The 23,710-nt window shown below is 45.5% G+C and overlaps 1 protein-coding gene across 1 annotated transcript; it reads left to right on the forward strand.

Annotated features, from left to right (window-relative positions):
* Nucleotides 1–1,913: 1,913 nt before the first annotated feature.
* On the forward strand, nucleotides 1,914–23,643 carry pcsk7 (proprotein convertase subtilisin/kexin type 7). Its single transcript, XM_021587611.3, has 16 exons — nucleotides 1,914–2,065; nucleotides 3,318–3,791; nucleotides 4,066–4,200; nucleotides 4,594–4,759; nucleotides 8,678–8,768; nucleotides 9,003–9,057; nucleotides 10,615–10,753; nucleotides 10,840–10,940; nucleotides 13,874–14,041; nucleotides 14,917–15,021; nucleotides 15,213–15,315; nucleotides 17,661–17,817; nucleotides 20,281–20,375; nucleotides 20,500–20,593; nucleotides 20,771–20,888; nucleotides 20,971–23,643. The coding sequence occupies exons 2-16, from the start codon at nucleotides 3,378–3,380 to the stop codon at nucleotides 21,205–21,207; spliced, it is 2,178 nt and encodes a 725-aa protein (XP_021443286.3). The 5' UTR covers nucleotides 1,914–2,065; nucleotides 3,318–3,377; the 3' UTR covers nucleotides 21,208–23,643.
* Nucleotides 23,644–23,710: the final 67 nt, after the last annotated feature.

The following is a 23,710-nucleotide window of genomic DNA, read 5'->3' on the forward strand; positions in this document are numbered from 1 at the left end:
TCACGTGACTGTCCCTCTGCTCGTGGATCCCGAATTGGGGAGTGCCGGACAATGCTGGAGCCCTCCTTGACCACAATACAGACAGAGCCCCAGCTGTGTTGCTCCACCGCAGGGAGGTGTGTGACCCCTTACCTCCACGGGTTCAGGCTCTGATCGAGTGTTCACTGAGGGATGGAGAGAAGCGATGAGAGTACCGAAGCTCCTGAATTAGGTTATTCAGACAGCCGGCCATCGCAACGAGTGCGTCCAAGGAGAGGATGTTGTCTCGACAGGCCAGTTCCGTCTGGACCTCCTCACACAGACCCCTTCTGAATAGCGTATGAAGCGCCGGCTTATTCCATCCACTGGATGCGGCTACTGTCCGGAAGGTGAGCGTGTACTCAGCAGCCGTCTGGACCCCCAGTCGTAATTGAAGTAAGCGCTCACCCCCTTCTCTGCCCTCCGGAGAGAGCCATGAACCCCTCATTTGAATCTAGCTCCTCTCCCCCAAACAGTCGTTTCCCATTCCAACACCCACCTAGTCAGCAGAGAAATAACTGTGGCAATCTTGGACCTCTCGGTGGTGGTGCTCCCATCTGGTGTGTAAATTATAGGGAGCACTGAAGAAGGAAGCCACAACTTTTACATGGGGTACTGTCATATTTATCCAGGAGGGACAAATGGGCATTGCTGACCTGAGAGGGTTGCTGAATGGGCTCTCTCAACTGGTTGTAGAGTATCCTCCGCTAGTTGAGGACAACGCCTTCCGGGCATGTTCGAGAAGTTGCACTCTGAAGAGCCTCTTCCATAGCCGTCCCCAGTTGTGCCAGCTGGTTATGGCGTTGACGTAGAAAGTATCCCTGCTCGTCGACTGTCTGGGAGATATTCTGTTTTCCTGCTGCTTCCATTGTTGGGGTCAGAATTCTGTAACGTATACGCTGGGAGTCGGAAGAAAGTGGTGAGTTTAATAATAAATGGAACATTAAACAATATCACAAGTCGCATAAACAATACTGACTGGAGAAAGAACCTAAGGTAGTGCCAGATATAGGGGAGGTAATAAGTGAGGTGATGGAGTCCAGGTGTGCCTGATGATGATGGGCAGGTGCGTGTAATGATTGATGCCAGGTGTGCATAATGATCCCAAAACCAGTGGTTAGTATACCTGCAAAGTCGAACGGACGTGACAGTTACATTTTATGTAGGTTGGAAACACTCAAGGCCTCTAAGTGAAAGACCAAATACTGCAGTATCATGATTAGAATAACTTAAGTTATATTTTTCAAGATGGGAAGCTATTGTGGTGATCCGCAATATGTGTTAGCCTAGTAGGTGGTTGTGTTGTACTTACCAGTACCCAGTGTTCGCGGGGTCCGACATGCCAATCAACCTGCTATCTGCCAATCACGGGAATGCCTGGAATGTTCTGATGCCGGGCATCCTGGCGGTTAGCGGAGGGGGTTTGGGCAGGGGGATGGAGCATTGGAAGTTAAGACCAGGTTTAGCCTTTGTTCTCTTAAATCTGGCCTTCACAAGAGAAGGTCACGGTTGGCTTGTGGGTTATCTTTCATTTATTTGGCGTGGGCTACGGCCAAACAGTAGCCTGTGTAAAGTTGGGTTAATAAACCGTCAATTCGTAAACTCAATCCTCTGTCTAGACAATTGTTCCTTCATGATCTAGTCAGGTCATTACAATATAATTAATTTAAAAGTAAAAAAAAAGTTTAAGTAACGTTAGCAACATTCCTAGAGGTTATGATTATCTAGCTGTGAGAGATCTGTAAACGGTTATTATATTTCACCTTACTTTTTACCTGGGTCCCAGTATGTTTAGCTAACATTCCACTGCTTGTACTCCGTGTCATGAGCCAAAGATGTTTAGCATGTCAAGGAATGCAATGACGGCTAAACATACTGGTACACATAATAAGACTAGATCTCCCCCAAGTGGAGAAACAAATTATAGACGGCCAAGTTGTTGCGGAAGTGACAACATTTCGGAAAACGACAGATGACAGCGAAATAGCTATCGTAAATGAAATTGTTGTCCACAAATAAACTGTACAATAAAGACGTCGACGAAAAGGTAAAATACATAAATCAGTATGAAATTTAGCCATGTTATTATACTATACTTGCGTGTTGTGGGCTAGCTCTAGCTACAACATCCGCATGTCAAATGAGCCATACTGTCCGTTTATAGCTCACTAACTAACGTTAGTAATGATCAGATTCACCAACGACTTATCTGGCTATTTACATAGCTAACTAGCTGTTGAATAAAAACAGTACAGTAAACTGCGTTTCAGTCGCTGTCGTGTTATGAAACGAGCTTCCAAATTGCTTTACTGTAGCTAGGACAGTAACGTTAGCTAACTACAGTACTATAGCTAGCTAGCCTACGTATTCTGTACACTCTTGAAACAAGCAATAATGGGGTTTTACATCGGTGTATGATATCTAGCCATCTTACTAGCTGCTATGTCAAGTTGATTCCATGTATTTTGTAATTGGGATGTAGGAGGCTGAGTAAGCTAGTTAGTTTGGTAGAAGTAGGCCTAACACATAAATGACATGGTTAACGTTAGCTAACAAACATGTTTTTCTTAATTTGTGAATATCTGTCAACATTGATATCCATACTCAATTAATTTACTACTGAATAACTGGTTGAACTGGTCAAACGACCCAGAAGTGACAACCCAAGTCTTTCCCTTTGTTGATGTAGCCTAGCTTATTCTGCTTTGTAGCTAAATTCGCCTATCTTAATTTACAAGCTTGACAGATTGTGTACAAGTGGATTGAAATTACCTCTGTCCACACCCAGTAAAAAACACAATGTGTGGGAATTCGTGACACAAGTCGGTTGTCTTAGTCGGGTTATAGTCCTATTCTTTCCTAACAGAGAAAAAGGGCTTGTCAATACTCTGCAAAATATGGGTTGGCTTTGGCATTTTGTAGAACTTGAGTTGATTCATATGCTACATGGCGTTGTCCTTGTATTCTGTGGTTAGACTAGCCTATAATTAGCAGGATCATAGTGTCACATGGATATGGTACAACATGTACCTGCCGCCTCTCCAGTGTTAGTGTCATTAACAGCACAATGTTATATAGGGCTGGTGCAGTGATTGGCTGGAGGTCTGATATGAACAGTGTGCCAATGAAGGGTGTGTACCAATGTGTTACTTTGAGGGCTGTTGAATATGAGAACTGGGCTGTTGTTGTGAAATATCGCTACTGCTTTTTGAATACCACACTGCAGTGGAGCCATCTCTCTCTCTTCTGTGTGTTCAGCTACCTTCCCTACTCTTCCTCACCACACTGTGTCTCCTCAGGCTGCCGGTCCTAATGTGGAGGCGGAGCAGAACTTGCGTTGAGCACCTGCCTGTGTTGCCATGGGTTTATCCCCCTTGTTCCTGCTCCTCCTGGGCCTGACCCCTATGCTCCGTCTGACTGTTCATACCCTCCACACGTCCGCCCCTCCCGCGGCTCCTCCACCCTCCTGTGGGCCGGGCCAGTCATGGGCTGTCCGGTTGCACACAGACTCAGAGCTGCTGGAGGCTGACGGCTCCACCCTGCACGAGCTGGCCAGCATGGTGGCTGAGCAGGCTGGCCTGGAGAACAGGGGCCAGATAGGGCAGCTGGAGGGCCACTACCTGCTCTGTGCCGGCCCCGAGGAGGAGGGCAGAGCGGGGGACGTGCTGGCAGCCCACCCTCATGTGCTCTGGCACTCCCAGGAGCAGGTCCTCAGCCGCTCCAAGAGGGCAATGGCCTTCAACGACCCCAGATACCCCTTACAGTGGCACCTGGTGAGAATTGGGCCTAATTTGTCTTCTTTTATTTCCTCTTCAGAACTGTTTCATAGATAAGCAACATTTAGATCTACTTACGGCACACTTATAGCCTATAGAAGATTCAGATCTGTAAGAATGAACAGTGCTTTTTGAACTGAGTCACCTGTATGCCACATTTATTTTCATTCCTAATTTGCAAACAATGTCTTGGACTCGAACCATTGTCACTTCCCCGCTCTTCTCCTCCTCCATCCACGCTTTCTTCCTCCTCCTCTCCACCTACCCGCAGCACAACGATGTCAGGGAGGGCATGGACATCAATGTGACTGGTGTATGGGAGCGCAACATCACAGGGACAGGGGTGACAGTGGTGGTCGTGGATGATGGGGTTCAACACACCCTCCAGGACATTCAGCCAAACTATGTGAGTTTCATGCTGGCCACGTCTAGGCCTATTTCCTTTTTAGCTTTTTGCTGTTAAAAAGCATAAGATGACGCACACCTCAAAATCTTTTGTAGAGGTTCTGACTAACGGAGAGTAAACTATAAAAAGAAAGTAAGTAGCACACTCTAATTATGCTCCCAAATATTTCATGGGTATCGAAACCAACGTTCCGGCACGCAGTGCCTTCTTCAGTGTTAGGGTTCAGTGCCCTGAAAAAAGCACTGTGCCAGAAACGTTGGTTGCGATACCCATAAAATATTTGGGAGTATAATTAGTGACTTTCTTTCTATCATGTCATCATCTAGTATGTTATTTTCCAAATTCACATTCTCACAAATACAAATGTTGTTGTGCTTCATTCTGTCCCTTTAGAGTCCAGAGGGCAGTTATGACTTGAACTCCAACGACCCGGACCCCATGCCCCACCCGGACGCCCTCAGTGACAACCACCACGGCACGCGCTGCGCCGGGGAGATCGCCGCCGTCTCCAACAACAGCTTCTGTGCTGTGGGCGTGGCCTATGGCAGTAAAGTGGCAGGTACGTTGTGTGTTTGGAAAGCTTGGTTATGGTGACTGGCAGAAGTTTTTCCAGGGTTGTGTTCATTAGTGCACACCGTAGCAAATAGTTTTGCACGGAAAATGAACATTTGTGTTGCTTATTGGACAAGATCGTGTAATTCCTCCCTGTTTGTCTGTTTTCTTTAGTTTTGTGCCTAGAGGGGAATTCAGACCCAAGTTACGCTCACATAAATGGAACTCTATTAACTTTTTATGCACTTTTCTCTCAATGAGTATTCTGATCTTGAACTTGGGCATCAGGAAACGCATGTGACAGCCAGCTAAAGGTTTGGGGTGGATATCATAGAAATTGAGGTGGCAGAGGTGTACGCCGTATTCTGACCGTGACTTAATTCCCTCATAACGCACCACCTTAACGCGCAAGGAAGCCATGAATAAGGTCGAGCACCTGTCTGTTCAAAGTGGAATAACATCTACTATTTCCGATAGAAATAACACCCTTCTCCATGCATGGTAATGTAGAAGTTGATAAGAGCTAGGTAAATGAGTAATCTGTTTGGAGAAGGGGATTGTAATTTCAAATAGCAATTGTTTTAGAGTATTTTTCCTTATGATCTCTAGAGACGAATGTGAAACCAATCATGGAATATAGCAAAATAATATCAACATGACATGTATTTCGGGCCTTTTTACAGTGCATTCAGAAAGTATTCAGACCCCTTGACTTTTCCCACATTGTTACGTTACAGCCTTATTCTAAAATGAAGTAAATCGTTTTTTTCCCTTATCAATCTACACACTACCCCATAATGACAAAGCAAACACAGGTTTTTTAGAAATGTTTGCTAATAAAAAATTTAAAAATACTGAAATAACCTTTACATAAGTATTCAGACCCTTTACTCAGTACTTTGTTGAAGCACCTTTGGCAGCGATTACAGCCTCAAGTCTTCTTGGGTATGACACTACAAGCTTGGCACACCTGTATTTAGGGAGTTTCTCCCATTCCTCTCTGCAGATCCTCTAAAGCTCTGTCAGGTTGGATGGGGAGAGTTGCTGCACAGCTATTTGCAGGTTTCCAGAGATGTTCAATTGGGTTCAAGTCCGGGCTCAGGCTGGGCCACTCAAGGACATTCAGAGAATTGTCCCAACTCCTGCGTTGTCTTGGCTGTGTGCTTAGTGTCATTGTCCTGTTGGAAGGTGAACCTTTGCAACAGTCTGAGGTCCTGAGTTCTCTGGAGCAAGTTTTCATCAAGGATCCCTCAGTATTTTGCACAGTTCATATTTCCCTCAATCCTGACTAGTCTCCCAGTCCCTGCCTCTGAAAAACATCCACACAGCATGTTGCTGCCACCACCTTCCTTCACCGTAGGGATGGTGCCAGATTTCCTCCAGACATGCCGCTTAGTATTCAGGCCAAAGAGTTCAGTCTTGGTTTCATCAGACGAGAATCTTGTTTCTCATGGTCTGAGAGTAATTTAGGTGTCTTTTGGTAAACTCCAAGTGGGCTGTCGTGCCTTTTTAATGAAGAATGGCTTCTGTCTGGCCACTCTACCATAAAGGCCTGATTGGTGGACTGCTGCAGAGATGGTTGTCCTTCTGGATGGTTCTCCCATCTCCACAGAGGAACTCTGGAACTCTGTCAGAGTGACCAAGGCCCTTCTTCCCCGATTGCTCAGTTTGGCTGGGCGGCCAGCTCAAGGAAGAGTCTTGGTGGTTCCAAACTTCTTCCATTTAAGAATGATGGAGGACACTGTGTTTTGGTACCCTTTCCCAGATCTGTGCCTCGACAGAATCCTGTCTCAGAGCTCTACAGACAATTCCTTCAACCTCATGGCTTGTTTTTTGCTCTGACATGCACTGTCAACTGTGGGACCTTATTTTGACCGGTGTGTGCCTTTCCAAATCATGTCCAATCAATTGAATTTACCACAGGTGGACTCCAGTCAAGTTATAGAAACATCTCAAGGATGATCAATGGAAACAGGATGCACCTGAGCTCAGTTTCGAGTCTCGTAGCAAAGGGTCTGAATACCTATGTAAATAAGGTATTTTTTAAATATATTTTTGTATAAATTTGCAACAATTTCTAAAACCCTGTTTTGCTTTGTCATTATGGGGTGTGTAGTAGATGAAGATTTTATTTTATTTAACTCATTTTAGAATAAGGCTGTAACGTAACAAAATGTGCTAAAAGTCAAGGGGTCTGAATACTTTCCGAATGCACTGTATACAGTAAAGGAATGAAATGGAGACCGAAGCTATAGGCTTCTGTATCACCAAACCTACTGAGTTGATGTACTCTATGCGGTCTAGAATGTTTTCATTATAAGCACAGGTTTTTAATTTATTTGTATCACGCTAAATATTAGCCACTATCGGTAGCCACCGTCAGTAATTCCCACATACATTTTATAACAGTCACTTTAGTGTCAGTTTTCTTCAATTTGTAGCTTACATTTAGCATAATTTCGTTCCGTTTACCTTTCTTTCCTCTGTCATGTCCGTGTAGTTGTTTCTGAGGATTGCTAGCAAGTGTGGAACATATTAGGCTAACGTTGTGCAATAATTTGGGACATGTTAGCCTATTTCAGGGTTTCCCAAACTCGGTCTTCGGGACAAGGGGTGTACGTTTTGGTTTTTGCCTAGCGCTACACAGCTGATTAAGATTATCAAAGCTTGGGCCTCCCGGGTGGCGCAGTGGTTAAGGGCGCTGTACTGCAGTGCCAGCTGTGCCATCAGAGTCCCTGGGTTCGTGCCCAGGCTCTGTCGTAACCGGCCGCGACCGGGAGGTCCGTGGGGCGACGCACAATTGGCCTAGCGTCGTCCGGGTTAGGGAGGGCTTGGTCAGTAGGGATGTCCTTGTCTCATCGCGCACCAGCGACTCCTGTGGCGGGCCGGGCGCAGTGCGCGCTAGCCAAGGTTGCCAGGTGCTTCCGGGTTGGATGTGCGCTGTGTTAAGAAGCAGTGCGACTGGAACCCAACCAGTCGCACTGCTTCTTAACACAGCGCGCATCCAACCCGGAAGCCACCGTGCACCTGGCAACCTTGGCAAGCGCGCACTGCGCCCGGCCCGCCACAGGAGCCGCTGTGTATCGGAGGACGCATGACTTTCAACCTTCGTCTCTCCCGAGCAAAACAACAAAAAAAGATAATCAAAGCTTGCTCATTCGTTCATTATTTGAATCAGCTGTGTAGTGCTAGGTCAGAAACGCTAGGTGAGCCCCGAGTTTGTGAATCGTTATGGAACTCATATCACAGCCTGGTGCACAGTTCACGACAACTGGATCGTTATCGTACAGTTCCATGATCAGTAGCCTATTCTGCACTTTTCTCACCTTCCAATATTTTATGGATTGCACAATTCAGTATGGCAACTTTCAGGATGACTCAAACCACTGTATTTTTCATTCATCAATATATTTTGTGCGTAAAGGGCTCCAGACCATGATTTTTAAATACTTTCCTAACCCTAAATTATCTACAAGATTAGAGTATTTTAAAATCAACCATTTGTTGTGGAATCTGAGACAAATATGCATATATTTAGATGTCTGTCTTTTATCTATCCCTAGTATTCTGAACCCATTTTCTCTATATATTATATTGTCAATCAAGAATTCGAATTTTAAACGGATAAATGTACTGAAAACTCCATGAGGAAATCTGTTGGCCAGCAAGTGGGAGTGTTTTCAGCAGTTTAATTAAATCTATTCAGTGCACATAATATGCCTCTCCCAAAGAGCTCGTTGCGCACCTGCATAAGGTAAGTCTGAATACCACATACTGAGACGTGCTGAAATCCAAATGTGTAGGAATGGCATACATTTCCTAAGTCTGATTCATGCCCCTCGTGAATAAAGGGTGGTCTGGTCAGGTGCTATGAGATTCTTATGTTTTTGAAGTCTTTTCTTCACGTCATGTTTTATCTGTTCAGGTATCAGAGTCCTGGATGGGCCGCTCACAGACAGTATGGAGGCGGTGGCTTTCAACAAGCACTACCAGATCAACGACGTCTACAGCTGCAGGTACAACAGTGTACAGCTCAGCCTCACAGGACTCTGAACATGCTTGGGTTGCTTATAATCTCAGCGTAAAGCAAACTACTAAGCGTAATATACAGCCAACCACCGCTCTAAGCATAGTTATGAAGATATGCCCTTCTCGCTCTAGCCCCCCCCCCCCCCTGCTTCTCTTTAGCGGCTGTAGGAAAAATGTGTCTGACTCAACTGTTCTCTCCTCTTCCCTTTCCTCCTCCTTAGTTGGGGTCCTGATGATGATGGCCGCACTGTTGATGGACCACACCCCTTGGGCAAGGTTGGTTTGGATACAACACACGTTACTACACACAACCCATTTCTAACACATATTGCCAGTCCTGGTCTCTTTATAGAAATGCATTATGAGAATGCATTTTTTTGCGCCACTCTTCTGTTCCAGCAGAGGGCAGTATACTGTTGCACTCTACAGGGCACAGTTTGTGAGTGTCTTATGAGACCAAAAAAAGAGAGAGAGAGAACGTCTCTCACACGTACACACACACACACATTCTGAATTGAGACAGAGTGTCTGGCTTTTTCTGGTCATGTTCGTTGCCTACGTGTTCCCCACTCTCTGAATGGCTTTGGCAGGCACTGTGGAAGTGAATCAGAACCTCCAAATCCCCTCAGCCAGTCCTCATTGTCTAATAGAAATTCATGCTAGCTGTAGCATCCAGCTTTTCACAAACCTAAGAATGGAGGTATACACACATAGTGATCATATAGTTATAGGATTATAGTGACATACACTGAGTATACCAAATATTAGAAACACCTTCCTATTATTGAGTTGCACCCCCCTTTTGCCATCAGAACAGCCTCGTTGGGGTATGGACTCTACAAGATGTCGAAAGCATTCCACAGGGACGCTGGCCCATGTTGACTCCAATGCTTCCCACAGTTGTGTCAAGTTGGCTGGATGTCCTTTGGTTGGTGGAAAGAGGGGTACTTTTTACCCCTCTTTCTCTCCAATTTCGTAATATCCAATTGGTAGTTAGTCTTATCCCATTGCTGCAATTCTCGTACGGATAGGCGAAGATTGTGAGCCACGCATCCTCCGAAACACGTTCCTGCCAAGCCGCACTGCTTCTTGACACACTGCTCACCTAACCTGGAAGCCAGCCTCACCAATTTGTCAGAGGAAACACTAACTGGCGACCGTGTCATCATGCAATGCACCTGGCCCGCCACAGGAGTCGCTAGAGCACGATGGGACAAGGGCATCCCTGCCGGCCAAACCCTCCAACCCAGACGGCGCTGGGCCATTTGTGCGCCACCTCATGGGTCTCCCGGTCGCGGTCAGCTGTGACACAGCCCGGGATCAAACCCGGGTCTGTAGTGACACCTCTAGCACTGTGAGGAGGCCCGGTGGACCATTTTTGATACACACAGGAAACGGTTGAGTGTGAAAACCCCCAGCAGCGTTGCAAATCTTGACATAAACTAGTGCACCTGGCACCTACTACCGTACCCCGTTCAAAAGCACATACATATTTTGTCTTACCCATTCACGCCCTGAATGGCACAAATGCACGATCAATAACTCAAGGCTTAAAAGGTCTCCCCTTCATCTACACTGATATGAAGTGGATTTAACAAGTGACAGCAGTAAGGGATCATAGCTTTCACCTGGTCAGTCTATATAATGGAAAGCATGTGTTTTGTATACTCAATATTGAATATTCAGGTATGACTAGGCCTGAGAATGCTGCTCACCGATGAGGACCCTTGTTAACCATTTTAAAATGTTACTATATACTCTGATTGGCTTAATAAAGTCTACAAGAAGTTACTAGGCGTGACTGAAGCGAATGTTTCCTTGTTTTGCATGTAGGCGGCGCTGCAGCACGGCGTGATTGCTGGCAGAAGGGGCTTCGGCAGTATCTTTGTCGTCGCCAGTGGCAACGGAGGCCAGTACGAGGACAACTGCAACTACGATGGCTATGCTAACTCAATCTACACTGTTACCATTGGTAAGTGAATAGGAGCAATGTTGCCTGTCTGTGTGTGTGTGTGGTGGTGAGTGTTTTCTAATTGTGTGTGTGTGTGTGTCTCGTAGGAGCAGTAAATGAGGAAGGGAAGATGCCCTTCTATGCTGAGGAGTGTGCCTCCATGTTGGCTGTCACCTTCAGCAGTGGGGGCAGAACGCTACGCAGTATTGTGAGTCTGTACTAGTAGCAAACACACACATCATTTAGGGCGTTATCACACAGTTCTGAGTTGTAGTTCGAATCAGAGTTCCATTATATGTTGTATTTCTTTCCTTTTGGTCCGTTTGGTTTTACATCGCCAAATGTCAAGACGAATAACCTGTGTGTCCCAAACTTCATATTACTTTCGCTTTGGTCTTCCATCAACATGCGGGACTAAACAGCGCAATAGTCACTAACTATATTCCATAGCCTATATCCCCGGGTATAGCCCCCTCCCCTCTCCCCTAATCCGCATCAGATGCAATCATAAATGTGCTGCTACTCACAGAATGTTTCAGAGGTGCCAAGTTGAGGTACTGCGTGCATTTCATCAAATGCTCTCAGTCAAACAGCCAATAATACTGCACACCTCTGGTTCTTTTCCTGTGTTTGGTCCGGACTGCATTCTCACCTGCAGTGAACTGCACCACGGTACCAATGGGATCCCCCTTCCAAAGACTGGTTGTGCCTTGCCCCTTAAGACATAGATTGATGTGAAAGTTAGACAGTGGGATATTGACAGATGATACTGTACTGTGCCATCAGACATCTTTGAATGAAGCAGAGAGGACACATTGATGGCTAGTGAGCTAAAGGAAAACCGCCTAAAAACTGTATTTTGGGTGCTTAGTCCATTGTTGATATAGTCCCAGAACGCTTTGCATGTCAGCAATCAAGTTTTCAAGATATATAACTTTCAAAGTACAGAAATGCCGTCAGTATGCTGCATTTTGCATCATGTGATGCTGCGTTTTGAGCGAGAGCAAAGGAGAGAGTTTTTAGGAAGCTAGAGAGGAGATCTGTAAGGCAAAACTCTGTTTGCTGCTGTTTGTTGCCATCTCCTGGGTAACATGGTTTGGCCGGGTGATGTAAGCCCCGGGTAAAAACCATCAAACTCTCAACTGGCATCCGTGACTTCCTGAAAAGCCAAATCCACCACTTAACACCAGGCCAAGTGGTTTTAGGGATAGGCTCTAGCTCTTCTACCCTGTCGCACGGGTGCTCTGCACATTGTGTGTGTATCCCACACGGCACCCTATTCCCTATATAGTACACTGCTTTTGACCAGTAGTGCGCTATATACGCAACAGTGTGGCATTTGGGATACAGACACTGTATCCACCCGACTGCCACTAGCTGCCATGTGCTATTCTGCAGTGCCACCACTGCTATGCACCATTCCCTCATCACATTCACAACACATGGGATACCATTTGATGTTGAGCAGTGCTGCAGTCTGTGAGCTCGCTTTTCCGCTCTGTGCTGTCATGGCTTTGCTTTAAATAAGAGAAGGCATTCTAGCTGACCATATGTCTGTGGATTCTTCCTCCGTCCCTTTCCCTCCACAGCAGAGAGGCCGCATGTCGTGTTCCCGTCAGACTCTCTCCTCTCGGTGTCCGACCAGGCCCGTCGTCACCTATGATCAAACACCCTTAGCTGTCTGTCTGGGTCACCAACGCTCCAGAGAGGTCCCTTACTCCTCTGGAAGACGGGCTGTTTAGACGGCACTGTTAGGATCTGTACTGCAATTCTGCGTCCCAAGTGGCTCCCGATTTGTTTTCCTTTTTTATAGTACATTATATATTTTATATTAATTTGACAGGGAGTCGATGCTGAGACCAAGGTCTCTTTTTCCAGATGAGGCCTGTATAGCACCACCATGCACAATACAATAAACACATTCAACTACACATTCATATACACATTACCGTACACGAAAAGCCAAACACAATCATAAGAAACAGACACAATCTTCAGTGAAAAGGTCCCCTAACAATCTGAAATGCCCTAGAGGCACACATTCCTCCATTTTGAAAGTGTATTGTAGATCGTTCCACCCGTAAGGTGCTAAACAACTCAGTAGAGATGGAAGGGATGTCCAGAGTTGGCCATCCCTGAGCCCGGGTCCGGTAGCTCGTACGTAGGTTAACAATGAGACAAGGTATGGCGGAAGTTTATGCAGACGAGAAGAGAGCAATGCATTGATCTTCAAAGAGGGCCAGGTTACTTTCTGATACAAAATGAAATGATGTGTACTGAACCTATTGCCCATAATAAAGTGCATAGCGCTATGATAAACTACATCCAATGGCTTCAATACAGTGGCAGCTGCATTCATATAAATGTGTATGCAGGTCATTTGAATGAAGCCATTGGATGTAGTTTATCATAGCGCTATGCACTTTATTATGGGCAATAGGTTCAGTACACCTCATACCATACCATTGTCATGCATTTTATGCTCATAAGCTAGTACATATGCAAAAATACACCCTATACTCTAACCCAAAAGTACACACATCACAGAGCTCATATGTTATTCTCTCTTTGTTTATGTCAGATATTGAGCCCATGACTGTCCGGGGTATTTCCCGCTCAAGTCCAATAGGGAATAGGCTCTCGTTTGGGACTCAACCATAGTAATTTCTCTCCATTTGGAAGGGCTATGGGATCTATACTAGTATGCAGGTCTGAAATGCTTGAGCGTGTCAGTGATCATTCAGTAAGGCTGAAACGGTGACTATAGAGCCGGTAGAAATGCATGTGAAGCGAGAAAATGGCATCTTTATCTGTTACCCCCTTCCCCTGGGCAGATATGTTTATCAGTGACTTCCATCAGCAGCCTTTTTCTCCCTGCTGTCTCCCTGTCCCTGTAGTCCTATCAATCTCTCTCCCTCCTTCACCACTTCCTGTCTGTCTGTTTTAGCACTTCTCTCTCCTTGTCCTCCACCTTAATTCCCTCCATCTCCAACTCTCTCCATGTTTTATTTTCCTCCCTAGTCATCGCATAGCTCCTTACCACTGGCTGTTTGCAATAGTGTGAGAGTGTTTTGTCTGCATACATGTTTATGACTAATCTGTCTGTGTGTGTGTGTGTGTGTGTGTGTGTGTACTGTGTAGGTGACGTCAGACTGGTCACTGCAGCAGGGCACGGGCTGTACTGACGGGCACACGGGCACCTCGGCGGCGGCACCCCTGGCGGCTGGCATGGTGGCTCTGATGCTGCAGGTCCGGCCCTGTCTCACCTGGAGAGACGTGCAGCACATCATCACCTACACAGCCACACAGGTACAATACACATGACAACAGTGACATCATCACCTACACAGCCACACAGGTACAATCTACATGACAACAGTGACATCATCACCTACACAGCCACACAGGTACAATCTACATGACGACAGAGTGACATCATCACCTACACAGCCACACAGGTACAATGTACATGACAACAGTGACATCATCACCTACACAGCCACAAAGGTACAATCTACATGACAACAGAGTGACATCATCACCTACACAGCCACACAGGTACAATCTACATGACAACAGAGTGACATCATCACCTACACAGCCACACAGGTACAATCTACATGACAACAGAGTGACATCATCACCTACACAGCCACACAGGTACAATCTACATGACAACAGAGTGACATCACCCCCTACACAGCCACACAGGTACAATCTACATGACAACAGAGTGACATCATCACCTACACAGCCACACAGGTACAATCTACATGACAACACCACCTACATGCACACTTCACAGTCATGTAGACATACAGTGAGCTCTAAAAGTATTGGGACATTGACATACTAACCTCTCCCCGTTTTTTGGCCGCATTTTTGGGGGCTATGATATATTGTCCCAATACTTTTGGTCCCCTAAAATGGTAGTATTATGTCCAAACAGTGCTCTGGTTTCTAAACGGTTCACCTGATATGGATGAAAATGCCCTCCAATGAAAGCTGACAGTCTGGTATCATTTCAAATCCAGAGTGCTGGAGTACAGAGCCAAAATAACAAAACAGTCACTGACCCAATACAATTGTGGACCTCACTGTATGACCCCCCTTTATGTACTGTAGAATTCATCACTGCTACACAAGCACATACAGTTCCTAATTGTGTGTGTGTGTGTCTGTAGTATGATGTGCAAGGGGATTGGAAAATCAATGGAGCGGGCTTCCACCACAGTCACCAGCACGGCTTCGGCCTGCTCAACGCCTGGCGGCTGGTCAACGCTGCCAAGGTACCTCTCCACCTCACCCACTCCCTTCCTAATGTCTCAGCAGCACACTAATGTCAAGCTTTACCAACTACACTACTGACACCGTTAGGAGTGGTAGGGATTTTCTTTCAGCTAAGTCAATGTTCTGCTCATTTAAAATAGACTGAGGGTATACGTGAAAGTTTTTTGTTTTGTGCGTGTGTATTAATCAGGTGTGGGAGATGGTGCCGTTCCTAGTGTCCTATCAGAGCCCAGTGCTGAAGGAGGAGGAGCTTATCCCAGCCTATCCAGATCAACTCAACCTAACCTGGAACGGTTGGTAACGTTTGTGTGTGTGAGAATGAGCAAGCAAGCGAGTCTGAATATTTGCTGTTTCTCTTCTCTCTGCCAGTGCTCTCCAGAGAGCCCCTCCCAACAGGCAATCAGCAGTCTGCCCTTATTAGGCAATGTTCTTCAGAGTCTCTCTGTCACTGGGTACACTGACTGAACTATGGAGGAGAGAACACATCCCTACGTTCCCTCTCTCTCCCTCTCTGACACACACACACACACACACACACACAGTGTCACAGCAGAGATGTCTGTATTCCTCCTCCCTCCCTCTCTCTTCTTCCCTCCTAGTCCAGCGTATGCAGCCTGTGTGTTGCCTTTTCGGTGGTCAGAAGCAGAGCCAGAAGCACTGCGTTTCGTTTCCCTGCTGCAGCACAGCCGTGTGTGTGTGTGTGTGTGTGTGTCCAGTCTCACGTGACTAGGGTTCCTAAGGACAAAGCAGAGGAGGAGTTGTTGACAAAGGCTAAATGTTTTAGTCCAAGTGAGACATGCGTTTTGAATGAATGAAATTCGAGATATAAATCGACTTTGTATTTATACATGGAAATGATATTTCCGTTCATTAAAAAGTAAGCTAGTTTTGGTTATTCCCAACGATACATGAAGCAGGTTGTTATGTTAAACTACTCTATCACTAGGCTATTTGTTGTCCTTGTTGCTATGTGTTTTGGCCGGTCCATTAGCTTAAGGTCCAGTGGTTAGTGTGATCGCTATTTTCTTCCCATGTGAAAAGGGAAGACTAGAGTGTTCAGTCCCAAACGTTGGATTCCCAAAAGATAGGCACGTGTTGTTGTTGTTGTTGTTGAAAAGCCGCTGTTAAAAACGTCTTAAGATGTTTGTCAGGAGAGGAATGTACGGGGTGCATGCCAGGCCAGCGTTGATTAAAACCTCTGCCATTCAAACTGCATCCCAAATTGCACTCTGTTCTTATAGTGCACGAAGTCTGACCCGGGCTCATAAGGCTCTGATCAAAAGTCATGCAAATATCTAGGGAAAAGGGTACCACTTGGGATGTAGCTACAATCTCTGGCTAATTAATCTTCCCGTGTGTCGGAGAGGGAGAGAACAGTAGAAGCGAAGCATAGCCGTTGTGTTGATTTAGCTTCATTGAGTTGATTATGCAGACCTCCATATTGGTGAAAAATATTCTATCATTTCAGAGCTTGGAGCATTTGGGTTGCAACAAGTTTGTGCATCATTTAATATGAAACGTGTATGAAAAGGCAGTAACACACTCTTAAAACACACCAGTCGTGATTATGTGGATGAGGAGTGAGATTCTCATTAAAAGTCACTGTCTGTGTGGGAGGGTCTCTGAGGAACTCTTACCAGTCCTGTATGTTTGGAAGATGATTGGACTCCAGGAAGAGTGCATACTTTCTCCCCTCCCTCCCTCCATCCATCCTGCTCTACCCCTATACACTCTGCCCCTCTCGCTGCACCCCTTCACCACCAGTCTCTCTTCCTCCACACCTTTGTATATCCCTCCCTCTAGCTCTCCTTCCTTGGCCTGGGGAAGTGTTTTTCCCTAGATGGTAATGGAGCATTAAGGCCCATTAGAAAACATGGGGTGAGGAAATGCCAGTGAATTACAGTACGCTGCTGCTGCAGGTCAGGAATCCAGAGTGAAACGGAGGCTCCGCTGTGAGGGACTTACAAGTCTGTCTGCTCCTTGCATGTTCTACGACTGAGACATATTGTATTCCTCTGGGGGGGGCGTGAACATTTTACTCTACTTGTGAGTACCAGATGTCCTCACAAGAATTGGCTGTAGAATATCGACAACAGAGCCATTGCACAGTGGATGGTGCAGTAACAATGTTAAAGGCTTCTGGGGAAGATTTGGGTGTAAAAGGAGACCGCTCAGACAGCAGTCAAGTTACGAAAATGTATTTGAATGTCCCAACAGGCATCTGATACAATTGCTAAAACAATATATAGTCATTCTGAATGAAGAAGACATGCATCATTACAGACACTGGGTAATATGAGACTGATGACACTTTCAACAACTTTCAATTAAACATGAGGACAGTGATACATGATCTTGAACAGAGGCGAAAACAAGATTGCAGGTGTCTGGGACAGACGCATATACAAAGATCTTATGGGGAAATACAGTTTCACACTAAATGGAATGGCCTTAGATGGCCTTTAATTAAGATTGGACCTATGGGCAACCAGGGTAAAGGTCAATCACGTGTGGCCACAGCCGACCCTTCACTGTTTATATGTAGTTTTCATTGGCTCCTCTGCTCTTCCCCTCACTCTGCCGTTCCTATAGAAAGACATATTCATTCATTAGGATCTCTGTGCTCCTCTCACCCCAGTCACTGCAGCTGACCTCAGGCAGTCCGGGATGCAGACCTTGGAGCACGTGTCTGTCACCTTGACGATGGTCCATTCTCGCCGTGGCAACGTGGAGATTGTACTACTCTGCCCCAGTGGCATGACCTCACTCATCGGGGCGCGCCGTACTCTGGACATGTGAGTTAGCGCACGCACACAAATCAAATGAAAAGCTTATTAGTCGTGTACATAGATTTGGATAATGTTATAGCAGGTGCAGCGAAATGGTTGTTTCTAGCTCCAACAGTGCAGTAATAACTAGGGATGCACGATATATCGGTGAACATATCGGAATCGGCCGATATTAGCTAAAAATGCCAACATCGGCCTGATGTCTAGTTTTACGCCGATGTGAAAGACCGATGTCAAAGCTGACGTGCATACCTATATAACGGAGGTACATGACGTCATGACGCCACGTAACACTTAGCGCTACATGTGCTACAGCATTCCTAACCTAGCCCACAATGTCTGCTGTGTGGATGGAGCAGTCAACAAGTCGAGCAGTCATTTGAAAGAGTAAGACATTTTCAGTGTGACAACTCGAAGGCGAAATCCATTAAAGCCAAGATAATGGAATTCATTGCTCTTGACAATCAACCGTTTTCTGTCGTGGGTGATGTTGGCTTTCGCCGACTGGTCGGTCACCAGTACACACTACCTAGTACTCTCTTTTTCAGATGTTTCCCTACTGGAGTTAAACGGTAATAGTGTCACTGCTAAATAAAAAAAATAAAAAATGCTATTAGCTTTACGACTGTCATTTGGACCAGCGACATGAGTCTGACAGCACAGTGGGTCGTCAAGGATTTTGTACTGAGGAAGTCGTATTGCATGTTCATGAATGTGCTGGTTGTCATGCCGCTCCTGCCATTTCAATGGCATTTGACAACATGTTTGAAACATGAACACACTAGCTAGTTCCATTTGAACAACTGACTGGAGTGTGTGTGTGTAACCTTTTTTTTATTTAACTAAGCAAGTCAGTTAAGAACAAATTCTTATATACAATGACGGGCAAACCCGGACGACGCTGGGCCAATTGTGTGCAGCCCTATGGGACTCCCAATCATGGCCGGATGTGATACAGCCTGGATTCGAACCAGGGACAGTAGTGACACCTCTTGCACTGAGATGCAGTGCCTTAGACCGCTGCGTCCATGTGTGTGTGTTAACTATTTAACTGCACTAGAATGCTTAAAAGGCCGCCAATTTTTTTTCTATAAGTTTTTAGCAAGGAAAATATCGGTATCGGCCAAAAATGTAATATCAGTGCATCACTAGTAAATGCAGTGCACACAGACACTATATATTCAAAAGTATGTGTGGGCACACCTTCAAAGTAGTAGATTATACTATTTCAGCCACACCCATTGCTGACAGGTGTATTCAATCAAGCACACAGCCATGCAATCTCCATAGACGAACATTGGCAGTAGAATGGCCTTACTGAAGAGCTCAGTGACATTCAACGTGGACCTTTCCAACAAATATCTGCCTTGCTAGAGCTGCCCCGGTCAACTGTAAGTGCTGTCATTGGGAAGTGGAAACGTCTAGGAGCAACAACGGGTCGACCGCGAAGTGGTAGACCATACAAGCTCAGAATGGGACTGCCGAGTACTGAAGCGCGTAGCTCATAAAAATCAACTGTCCTTGGTTGCAATACTGACTACTGAGTTCCAAACTGCCTCTGGAAGCAACGTCAGCACAATAATTGTTAGTTGGGAGCTTCATGAAATGGGTTTCCATGGCCGAGCAGCCGCACACAATCCTAAGATCACCATGCACAATGCCAAGCGTTGGCTGGAGTGGTGTAAAGCTCGCCGCCATTGGACTCAGAAGCAGTGGAAACACTTTTTCTGGAGTGATGAATCACACTTCACCATCTGGCAGTCCGATGGGCAAATCTGGGGTTGGCGGATGCCAGGAGAACACTACCTGCCCAAATGCATATAGCTAACTGTAAAGTTTGGTGGAGGAGGAATAATGTGCTGGGTCTGTTTTCATGGTTCAGGCTAGGCCCCTTAGTTCCAGTGAAGGGAAATCTTAATGCTACAGCATACAATGACATTCTAGATGATTCGGTGCTTCCAACTTTGTGGCAACAGTTTGGGGAAGGTCCTTTCATGTTTCAGCATCACAATGCCAATGTGCACAAAGTGAGGGCCATACAGAAATGGTTTGTCGAGATCGGTGTGGAAGAACTTGACTGGCCTGCACAGAGCTCTGACCTCAACCTCATCGAACACCCTTGGGATGAATTGTAACATCGATTGCGAGCCAGGCTTAATAGACCAACATCAGTGCCCGACCTCACTAATGCTCTTGTGGCTGAATGGAAGCAAGTCCCCACAGCGATGTCCCTTCCAACATCTAGTGGAAAGCCTTCCCAGAAAAGTAGAGGCTGTTATAGCAGCAAAGGGGGAACCAACTCCATATTAATGGCCATGAATTTGGAGTGAGATGTTCAACGATGTTCAACTTTTGGTCATGTAGTGCATGTACACACTGATTTTAGTTTGACATTCTATTTACTTACTCGGGAAAAAAATGGCACAAAATATGACATCCTTGCCTCTGTCCTTTTGTGTGTTACTCCAGGGATACCTCTGGTTACTCAGACTGGACGTTCTCCACTGTGCGCTGCTGGGGGGAGAGAGCCGAGGGCCAGTACAGGCTGCAAGTCTCTGACCACAGTAAGGACCAGTCTTTGTCTCTCTGTCGTTCACCTGTCTGCCACTGGCTACAGTATGAGCTCTCTGTTGCTCAGTCATCATCCCCCCCCCCCTCTCTGTCTTTGTCCCTTTCTTTGTTTTTTAGAAGACCCTGTGTTGACCCTGGGCTCTCTAAAGCACTGGAAGCTCACTCTGTACGGCTCCTCTCTGTCCTTCGAAGAGGTCAAGGAGAGACAGAGGTCAGGAGACACATCACTGTTAAAACAGCAGCCTGCATTGATATAAATAGAAAATATGTCTAATTATATTTGTTATGCGTTTTTGGGTGCTCTATTTTTAAAGGGAAGGGATGTTTAGTCATTGGTGCTCCCTTAGTGGATGTGAGCATTGATTTGGTTGTGTGTTTTGATTGACAGTGTAGTGGAGGAGGCTATGGGGGGGCAGTATCTGGACAGCAGTTTCTCCCTGCCCTGTCCTGCAGGCATGGACATCCCCTCTGAGACGGTCAGCCCGTTCACCTCCAAGAGCCTCAAGGTATGTTACACACACTCACACAAAATAAATATGCCTCATTTTGTCATTTCCTCCCCTCACCCATCACCATGTCTCTGTGTAGTCTCTGCTACTGCTGGGCTGCTTCGCACTCTTCTGGTCCTTGTACTACACCCTGGAGGTGACCCTGGCCAACCTGGACTTTAGGGGACTGTGTCGGCGGGGCAGGGGGACGCGGGGCTCCCGCGGGGGCCGGGGGAGAGGCACTGGAACTCTGGGGGACAGCTCTGAGCTGGAGATGCAGAGTGTGTTGGACTCAGAGTACAAGGTGCCCTTCATCACTGGCGACACTGCCACATAACACTGGAGAAAACCTCTGTCCTTTCTCCTTACGACATCCCACCCGCTGCTCAACAGTCTGGGCCTGGCACCAGTGGGGCCAACTGAACTGGAGACTGAACTATGTGGGCTGGAACTGTGTGCTCACTGGCCAACCCATTGCTCCCCAAGCCTGTGGCCTTTTATCAGTGTTGCAGTGCCCCATGTGTGTGAATAAGTGTACTGCGGTGGAGCAACCTAAACCCCCTGAATCTCTCAGGACCCTCCGGTCTCACCTAGCAGTGCTATAGAGGTGGTAGTTTGACTTGGTCTTTGGGTTGGAGTATATATCACTAGTTTGGTTCAGTCCCATACCTGGGTCTTTTAGTGTGGGACTAGGTGTGCCGGACAACCAGACAGAGCATCACTCCCAGGGCGGTTTCCTGGACAACCAGACAGAGCATCACTCCCGGGGCGGTTTCCTGGACAACCAGACAGAGCATCACTCCCGGGGCGGTTTCCTGGACAACCAGAAAGAGCATCACTCCCGGGCTGGTTTCCTGGACAACGATTAAGGCTAATCTTGGTCAGGATTAGGTTTAGTCTGGGTTTATGGCAAACTTCTAAAGTTTATTAGGTGTGTACCATGGGAAGGCATTACAATGCTGTGTGTGTGTGAATGAGTTTTAAAATGTAAATGGTGTTTGGTTTTGAGGATGTGTGTGAGTGCTCTTGCTTATGGTTTAAGTTATTTTTTTAAATTAAAGGTGTTACTTTTATAAAAATGTTGCATTGTAATTTCAGAAAATGTCCATAATACACTGTGTACAAAACAAACACCTTCCTATTATTGAGTTGCACCCTCCCTTTTGCCCTCAGAACAGCCTCATTTTGTCGGGGCATGGACTCTACAAGGTGTCAAGCATTCCACAGGGATGATGGCCCATGTTGATGCCAATTATTCCCACAGTTGTCAAGTTGACTGGATGTCCTTTGGGTTGTAGAACAAGTTGCTTTCGGTTTTGATCCACCAGCTTCAAACAGCTGTAAAATAATGTATTTTTTGCAACGATTGAGATGGTACAATGGTTCCCAACATTATTCAATGCTTGTTTTTGCACATAAATTGAGCGAACAGTGTAGAATTTGAGCAGCTAGGAAATAAGCAATTTCCACTAGATAAGTCAGAACAGCTTTCCTATTTTAACAGATGCCGTTCTGGTGGGAGATTATCACAGGTACGATAATATTGTGAAACACTATTAGCGACAGATATTTGATGGACATTTTCTGAAATTACAATACAAAAAATAAATCCTCTGTGTAGAAACTTTAAAGCTACAATATATAACTATTTGGGTGAACTGACCAAATTCACATAGAAATGTGAGATATTTAATTCCTATTGAAAGCAGTATAAGAAGCAGTAGATCTGTTCTATGTGTGCTATTTCTATGCTTCCCATTCTGAAGTTTTGTTTTTGCTTCTTTTGCTTTTGGTTTTGGACACCAACTTCAAACAGCTGAAAATACAATATTTTTGGTTATGGAAAATATATTTCACAACGACTTAGATGGTACAATGATTCTCTACACAATGGCGGTTTTGTCACAAACTGAAATTAGGGGGACTATTTTAGCAAACAGGAAATGGTGGAGCGATTTCTGCATAGTGCACCTTTTTAACTTAATTATTTTGTAAACAGACCTCCCGTTTGGGCGTGGTGGTTTTGGAATGTTATTTTGTGCAGACTATATACATTTTTCTGGTACTTGAGCTTGATTTGGAGGTTGAAGATTTGGAGGTTGAAGATTTGGAGGTTGTTTTAATTTTTTTTGTATCAACTGTAATATGTTACAATCAACAATATTTCGGAGTTTGATTTTTTTTAATGAACTGAAACAAAGATTTTGTGTTTACTGGACTAAACTGGAAGCCTGTTCCAGTCACAGCTTGACTGAGTAAAATGAATTGGAGTTTCAGGCTGGATCATTCCCATCATTTCCCTTCCAATCATACTAGAGGAATTTAGGACGAAGTCAGTGCTATCGTAGGCGTGTTTTGGACTTCTAACCCCTTTTTTAAACATTGTCTGACCTACAACAGCTGGGTTGTTGCATTAGTCTGTGTGATTAACGGGGGTTGAGGTAGAGTGGTGTTTGAGACACGGGCGGATCCCGAAAAAATTTTATTCTCACAAAAAACGTGTGAGCGACAATCTATTAAAAGCTGACCCTAGTCGTTAGAAGGCAAGAGGTTCTTCTACATAGATCTTTGGAAATCCCAGGACATAGTCTTATACTGTAATAAGCTCATATAGTTTGTCACAAACTCTAAACTTGTCACTGACTAATTGGATATTCATTTCCCACTGAGCAAACAATTTCTGTACTTACAGCATTCTTATTCATTTATGCATTTTTTGCTTAACGATCCTTATTTGTGCATTGACATTTGTCAATAAAACTCATGGATGCAAGTATTTATGTCAAATAGTTTTTTCCACTTGGAAGCCCTGGTTGTCCTGAAAAGACACTGGTAAAACA

Source organism: Oncorhynchus mykiss, chromosome 27 (assembly GCF_057628025.1).
Source record: "Oncorhynchus mykiss isolate SJ-2025 chromosome 27, ASM5762802v1, whole genome shotgun sequence".
NCBI classification, from domain to species: Eukaryota; Metazoa; Chordata; class Actinopteri; order Salmoniformes; family Salmonidae; genus Oncorhynchus; species Oncorhynchus mykiss.

Bases quoted from the DNA above. Each gene is read 5' to 3' on its own strand.
- pcsk7 (XM_021587611.3), top strand. From the start codon at position 3,378: ATGGGTTTATCCCCCTTGTTCCTGCTCCTCCTGGGCCTGACCCCTATG. The intron at 3,792-4,065 runs GTGAGAATTGGG...ACCTACCCGCAG, and splicing joins ACCCCTTACAGTGGCACCTG to CACAACGATGTCAGGGAGGG. The intron at 14,042-14,916 runs GTACAATACACA...GTGTGTCTGTAG, and splicing joins TCACCTACACAGCCACACAG to TATGATGTGCAAGGGGATTG.